Below are 7,294 nucleotides of genomic sequence, written 5' to 3'. Positions count from 1 at the left end.
GATGGTTTACAGAGGTCCCTATTTAGAGAGGGGCTAAAAATTCAATGTCAAAATCAAGGTCCCTATTTACAGAGATCGAATTCGGGGCCAACAACTTTTTCCTCACGTCTTTTGCTCCCACGACAACTTTTTTAGAGAGAAAAAAATTAGTATAGCTGAGCGGAATTGTTTGGGATTGAAGTGTAGTTGTTATTTGTCTAAGCCCGTCTCCGTCCAATATTATAAATAAATTGCTATAACAAATAAGACAACTACAAACACAAAGCATATCTTAGAAGCTGAAGAAACCTATGAACTTTCTCTGTTCCACATGCAATAAGATCTGTGCGTACTTTTTGAGCTCCTATGAACCCTCTAGTTCATTAATAGTGTAAAACCAAACAGTACCAGGGTGTGGTAAATAACAAAGAAACATCGAGTCTCTAGTAATAATTTTGTCCAACATAAAAATTTTGTCCAACAACACTTGCTGATTTACAACTATCCATGTATATTTCCTTAAGTCCAATCATTTAGTTGGGGAAAAAAAAACGAAAGAAACACATCCTAACACAAATCACTTTCGAACATTGATATTACCGTTAAGGGAGAGCTTCTGTGTAACATCACGATCCCTTGGCCAACTTTTGCGCAGTCATGAGGCTTTTTGTCAACCAGATTGCTGTCTCTCTAGACGACATTCCTTCATCCCCAAATGGTTTCAGCACACCTGCAAGCTCATCGATCTTTTCCTGCTTAAGTAGTCGTGCACAAACCTCCAAAAGAGACTCCAAAGCTTCAGCTCTTTGTTGAGTGGAATTCCCCCAATCATCTTTGCGCTCGTTACTAGCTAATGCGGCTAGTGACTTGAGCTGTGAAACCTTATCATCCAGTGCTTGAAGAGCATCTTTCTTAGCCTGTTTCGTGTCATTAACCATCGTCGCTTTCTTTTCTAGCTCATCTTTATGTACAAGTGAACCATTGCTTTCAGTTGACATGCAGTCAATAGAAACTTCTCTACTCTCACTACCATTTTCAGTATCAGTGGCATAGCACCTTGGTTCTGCCACGGAATCTGGTTTTGCCGGCTGCGAATTTGATGAAGTGCTTTCTTCATCAAAGCACCATGTTTTAATGCTGCAGCTTTCACTAGACAATGTCATTCCGCTAGGCTTTCCGGAGATACCTTCCACTACATTTGTCTCAGCTTCCTCATTGTGTGCTGGACTGCTCAACACCTCAAGGTCTTTTGTTTCACAACTCTCCCTATCACACTCTTCAAATTGTTTAACATGCTCAGGAGAAGCATGCTCTAGTTCCTCGGACCATGTTTTTACCCTTGAACTGGAAGAGTTTGGTGTAGTCGTACTTCCCATTTGCAAGAGTCTCTCGGTTTGATCATCTCCATAGCAAACAGCTGCCTCACTCGTCTCCCCACTTTTACAATCCTCACTATCTTGAGAGATCCTAACTGAGTAGCTTGTTGGATCAACTCTCTTAGTCTCAAGTTTGGCTTTGAACGTACTATAATTGTCTGATAAGTTCCTCGGCATTATGTTATCACTTTCATCAAAGTAAAGGACAGGTCTCTTCTCTTTTAGCTTCAACTGTCTGTCTCTGCTATCTTTAGGACTGCTAGATTTTCCAGGTGATGGTCTTGCTTTCTCTTTTGTGCTGCTTGGGGAGTTCACTGGAAGAAACGCGGATGAAGGGTTGTGACATAAGAGGAGGTATGGTTGCAAATGTTGATGCCTTAACAACTCGGCAGCCTATGAGGTAAAAAAGATATCAGGATGAATGATGAATCTCTATTTAATAACATTTGAACACATGCCGCTTGCACTCACCGTAGGTCTGTGTTCTGAATTTTTCCTTAGCATGCTCTTTATTATCTGTTTCCTGCAAGCATTAAATCTGTTTTTTCAATTGACTGATTTGTTTTATTTGTGGCGTGATGAGAAGTTGCAATGCTAGTAGGAAATAAGAAACACTTGTTAAGGTTGGTACAGAAACAAAAGATACTTACAAGGTGGAGGAGTATATAATCGGAAGTGGTGACAAAGAACCCCGGTTTATTTTGTTGATAAGTCCAGTCTTGTCCTGTTGAATCCATATATCGTCAGCACATCATATAGAAAATATCATGATAAAGAATGTCTTTTTTTGTTTTTCAGTAATAAGGATAATTTTTCAAAGTACTGTTTACAAAGTTCAGATAGCAGAAAGATCAACTAACAGGAGCTCTAAATGGAGGTTGATGTGCGGCCATCTCAAACATGCAGCATCCTAGAATCACGTTAAAATGTTATTCCTGTTTTAGGGACATGATGCAAAGAGCAGGAAATACATTACTTCGTCAACTTTCTTACCAAGCGACCATATATCAGATTTGTAGCCATAGGGTATACCAGCAAGGAGCTCAGGGCACAAGTTGCTTGAAGTGCCAGCACCCTGTTTTCAGCCAAGGAAATTGCATCAAATTTGTTCGCAAATTAAGGATTAGATGTACAACTCAGCATGTTTTTCTCAAATGCACTAAGCTTGGTGGGATGGCGTGAGCGCTTTATAATATGTTTACCTTACAAGATGATTTCTGTAACTGAAAAAAAGCAACTAATTGGTTTTCTCAGTGGTCAAGGGAGAGCGAATTTCTCTCTTGCTAAATAGATTTTATATTGAATCGTTTGTTTAGGTAATAATAGTTGGTTGCCCATAAGTAAGAAGGTGCATTTTTTCACTACAGAAACTCATACCGAGGAAGCAAAGCCTTCTGCATCTATCAATTTTGCTAATCCAAAACCACCTGTGAAAATGAAGTGAATTTAATTATGGGTAGTAAAGGAGAAAAGACACCCCAATCAAGCACTTGGTCTGGCATTCTTACCTAACCGGATGTCATTGTCCTTTGTGATGAATATGTTACCTAACTGAATGCAAAGTAGTCCAATGTTAAGACATGTTACTAAGAAAGCTTTTTCTATTTCAGTAATTACAGCATGTCTTTACCTTAAGGTCTCTATGATGAACGCGGTTGGAATGCAGATGCTCCAAAGCTAATAATAGCTGAGTCAGCCATTTGCAGAGTTTCTACATAGGAACGGAAAACACAACAAAACAAACACATGCTATGTTTTAAGCTACCAGGAAGGCGCAGAGAAGCTTCATAGGTATTGAAATTGCATCTAACTACCTCTTCAGGAAAAAGTGCTCCTCTAGACTTCCTTATGATCTCTGCCCTGAAAACCGGAAAAAAAATTGCCACCGTACTTAGATTACACCAAAAAGAAACTCTATATCATCCTATTCATCTGTTGTTTTCAACTTCATTACTCCTTGTATCCTATTTTAATGGCACCATTACTATTTGGAAAGTCAAACCGTTAATTCTTTGAAGGCAAATTTGTCAGCATTTTAAGAATGTATTTACTTTAAAATCTGTAAATATAAGTACATTTCTGTAATTCCTAAATATGTACAATTTATTTTAAAATATGTAATTCGCACAAGAATTAGATGTGTTGCCTCCTCATACTCTGATCCCTCCATTCTTCTTGGTATGGAGGGAGTACTTATGAAGCCTGTCTTTCATTCTCCAGATACCTGAAAATGCTTACAGCGGAGGCTGGAAGCAGCCACAAATGCTTGGGAAAGGTCACCTCTCCAAATACAGGCTAACTATATTGTACGAGAGGACGGGGTACACATCTAAAAAGGTTAGCAAAATCAGGGATAACCACTCACATGTCTCCATCTTCACAATAATTGGTAACGATGCATATACAGCTCCCCTGAAAGAAAAAGACAGTCAAGCTTTTCTTGAGCGGAGCTTAAGTAGAAATAATTGCTCCTAAGAGAGGATACTTGTTGCACTTTCAGATCCTATAACCACAAAACTGGATAATATGATACCTTGTCCATCCAAGCATCTTTGTACTCCAAAATATATGGATGGCTTAATTTAGCTATCAAATTCATCTGAAACAGAAAAATAGCTGTCTATCTTCAGATAGAAGAATATTTCCAAGCATATCATGCCACCAAGTTAAACTTTTGATATAACAAATTATAAGATGAGCTGAAGATTTTGTATTTAAATGTGCTTGGATTCAAAAGTAAGACTGAAGTAACTAAGGGCTCGTTTGGTACGAGGGACAATTAATCCCAGGATTAAATTTGAGATGAGTTTATCCCACGTTTGGTTGGGATAAAATCGCGGTACAACTAATCCCAAGATTAGTTATCCCGGGATTGTAGTGTTATTATTATCCCTATGGGAGGGTGGGATAACAATCCCGGGATAACTAATCCAGGGATAATTAATCCTGGGATAACTTGTTTCCCAACCGAACGACGAGTGTCCATAGTCCGTACTGCCTATTCGTCAAAGTAAATATTTGGTAGAGATATGTATACTACTTTGTGTCCACATTATCCGCTTCTAGAGATTAAGGTTATTCATGTAGGGAAAATCTTAGGTGCAAAGTGCTTTAAAGGTCGGCACTCATATCATATGAAGTTTGAAATTCGGTTAACATGGTAAAAATAAATAGAGTTTTTAGCCATCCGCTATGAGCTCTACAGATAAGCGAGAGTTTACAATTACAATATAAGAAGTTTCTGTTTTTTTAAGGTCAACTGTGATAGCTTCAATCTAAGATTTTGGTTTGGATTGGTCCCACATAGATATCTCACACTAGTTCTCATCTTTTCTTCTCCATCTACAAGCATGAATTTTCCATCTTTACTTCTAGAGCAAAATGTTCTACTTTACTTATAATGTAGCTCATCCTCCAAAAGATTTGTCCTTCGAACCCTATCCTTTTGTTAATACACTTGGGACCTATATTGCTCATCAGGTGCAAACTGGCCCTCATGCGGAGAACATGTGGTGTTTCACGTCTACTCTACCATTTATAGGTTTTATAGGTTTCCGATAATAGAAGTCATATGATGTCCACTCTCCAACTTATTCATGTTTTTATCCCATGATTCAACTATTAAGCAAAACTTCTCGAAGAAAGAAAGTTTTGCATGGAATACCACCCCTCCAAATGTACGACAACAGTAGGTCAGCAAAATGTTAATAGCAAAGGAAGCATGATGTGCTATGAGAATGACGATCCGGGATATTTAGACAAGAAGACCAATTCAAATAGAAGACTGACATGCAAATAAACTGCTATTGTTTGCATAACATCATCTCATGTTAGAAGCAACTGGAGTAGAAAACAAATTAGCTTGAGGAATCACATAATGGATGGCTGGAGAGGACATTAGTGGGGTTGATTGTAAGAAATGTGAATACAAATATCCAACCATTGAATTTCAGTACCAATAGGCTCTTAAGAAAATGGCAAAAGATGTAGCTTTCTTAATAAGATGTACATCAATAACAATCAGTATGTCAAATTCCTTATGACAGAACACCTCATACAATGTAGCTCGCTAACGAAACTATAAGGAAAGCTAGTCAACTAGACAAACTAAGACTATGAGCCCGTTTGGATGGGCTTATTTTAAGTGGCTTTTAAGTCAAAATAGCTTTTAAGCCATAAGTTAGGAATTCTAGCTTTTGGCTTGTTTTTGTCATTTTAGCTTAAAAATAAGGGCTTAAAGCATTTTTTTACTCTATCCAAACACTACAAAATAGCTTAAAAGGTATTTTGGCTTAAAAGCACTTAAAATAAGCCAATCTAATCGGGCACTATATTGCTGATGTGAACCACCATATTATGTCATAGATAATTAGATATGGCACACCCCCCCATCTCATTGGTGGCTAAAGTTTGTGACTAACCAACTTAAAGTTCAACAACTTCAAAGAATAATGACCCAAATATTATTGGTTCCCAATTAATCATAATACTACTTTTTTTTTTTGAGACAAGAAAATTCAGAGAAGCACTTGAAATGACCTCCCGATTTGCAGCACGCTTGGACTTTTCTGTCTGTTTTGCTAATGGTATTTTCTTCAGAACATACCTACAAGGAAAAGGAAAATCAGAACTGCATAAGATTGGAATTACATTACTTCTCTTTACGCCAATGTAAGCAATTTTTGACAGACTTATAAGTCACAATAATCTTTCTATAATACAATACAAAAGTCAATAACTTGGATGTTAATAAACAACATGTTCAGCTCTACTGTGCCATTCAACTTCACATAAGGAATAGAATCATTTAATATTCTATTCTTTCTCAAGCATACTGCATTTTGAATTCCTCAGTTTCTATTATGAACAAATAACCAAACATCAAACTAGCTTCTAAAAGTTTTCAATAAATTCCCAAAATTGCTAATACAGAATAATTTAGCTAGATTTCTCAAACTAAAGCTGAAACAGCTGGAAAACTAGAATATATAACTGGAAGTTAACCAAAAAATCCTCTTTCAGACAAAAACAAGTAATATAAGGAAAACAAATTTAGTACTATTTGCTTACTTCTTCTTATCAGTTCGATGGAGAACAAGAAATGCAGTTCCAAAAGCTCTTCTTTCCAACTGTTCTATCACTTCATAATCATCAATCCGAGTCTCCATTCTGCCATAAAAAACACAGACATTACACTGTTCAGTAAAAAAAGCAGTTAAAGATTCAATTTTATGTCAATTGTTATTGAACTGGTTCTTGAACTCACCCAACTCAAAACTTAGGCAAATCTTTACTTTACTCCAGCAAAAACAAAGATTTTGGAAGTTGGGTATTTGCGATTGTTTAAGTATGGGACTTGAAATGAATTGGGATAAAGGTAAAGTGGTAGAATGATGTCAAGTGCTGCAACTGCAACTACTTGCTGTAAGTCTGTTGTGTGTGTGTGTGTGTGAGAGAGAGGGGGGCCCAAGAAGGAGGATCTGTAGTAGGGGCTAAGATTTAGGAAGGCAACATTAATTAATGCCGCATTGGATTCCAAATACAAATATATATTTGTTTAATTAATGGGAAGTAAATGCGCACACCGCACGGAAAACAGGTCTAAATGAAGCAAATTCTAAGCCATCTCTGAGATTAATCAACAATAAACTCAGAGGAAACTCCTCTCCATTTCTCATCATTTTCCGAGTCTAGAATTAAAGTGTGATTTTTTTACTCAAAACACAAAAATAGGTGGAAAAAGCAACTAATTATCAATTTATGTATAACGTATGGGTTGGGTCCTACCTACGTACATGATTGATAGAATCACTACATAGGGGCGGTCAACTTGATGCGGGAGAGGCATGAGTGCGGTTTCTCGAACAAATACTTTTTTTGTAGGTCCATGGAAGCTATTGTGTAATTGTCAGCAAAGTTTTTTTTTTTTCTTTTTTAAA

The 7,294-nt window shown here is 37.1% G+C and overlaps 1 protein-coding gene across 1 annotated transcript; it reads right to left on the bottom strand.

Annotated features, from left to right (window-relative positions):
* Positions 1–341: 341 nt before the first annotated feature.
* On the bottom strand, positions 342–7,050 carry LOC109219658 (serine/threonine-protein kinase Nek6-like). The gene is made up of 14 exons (XM_019384130.1): positions 6,622–7,050; positions 6,426–6,524; positions 5,895–5,961; positions 3,889–3,954; positions 3,721–3,767; positions 3,170–3,215; positions 2,986–3,066; positions 2,864–2,906; positions 2,733–2,782; positions 2,349–2,430; positions 2,216–2,265; positions 2,006–2,079; positions 1,827–1,878; positions 342–1,748 (listed from the first exon to the last, which is right to left on the bottom strand). Exons 2-14 carry the CDS (start codon positions 6,521–6,523, stop codon positions 606–608), a joined length of 1,899 nt encoding a protein of 632 aa, XP_019239675.1. The 5' UTR covers position 6,524; positions 6,622–7,050; the 3' UTR covers positions 342–605.
* Positions 7,051–7,294: the final 244 nt, after the last annotated feature.

The sequence above is a fragment of the Nicotiana attenuata genome, unplaced genomic scaffold, assembly GCF_001879085.1.
Source record: "Nicotiana attenuata strain UT unplaced genomic scaffold, NIATTr2, whole genome shotgun sequence".
Lineage (NCBI taxonomy): Eukaryota > Viridiplantae > Streptophyta > Magnoliopsida > Solanales > Solanaceae > Nicotiana > Nicotiana attenuata.
This window is presented reverse-complemented; position numbering and strand designations above follow the sequence as displayed.

What these genes read in the sequence shown, in the direction of transcription:
- LOC109219658 (XM_019384130.1), bottom strand. Translation starts at nt 6,523, where the DNA reads ATGGAGACTCGGATTGATGATTATGAAGTGATAGAACAGTTGGAAAGA. An exon ending in TATTGTGAAGATGGAGACAT is followed by an intron (nt 3,216 to 3,720) that starts GTGAGTGGTTAT and finishes TCCGGTTTTCAG; the next exon opens with GGCAGAGATCATAAGGAAGT. An exon ending in CAGAAGGCTTTGCTTCCTCG is followed by an intron (nt 2,431 to 2,732) that starts GTATGAGTTTCT and finishes GGCTGAAAACAG; the next exon opens with GGTGCTGGCACTTCAAGCAA.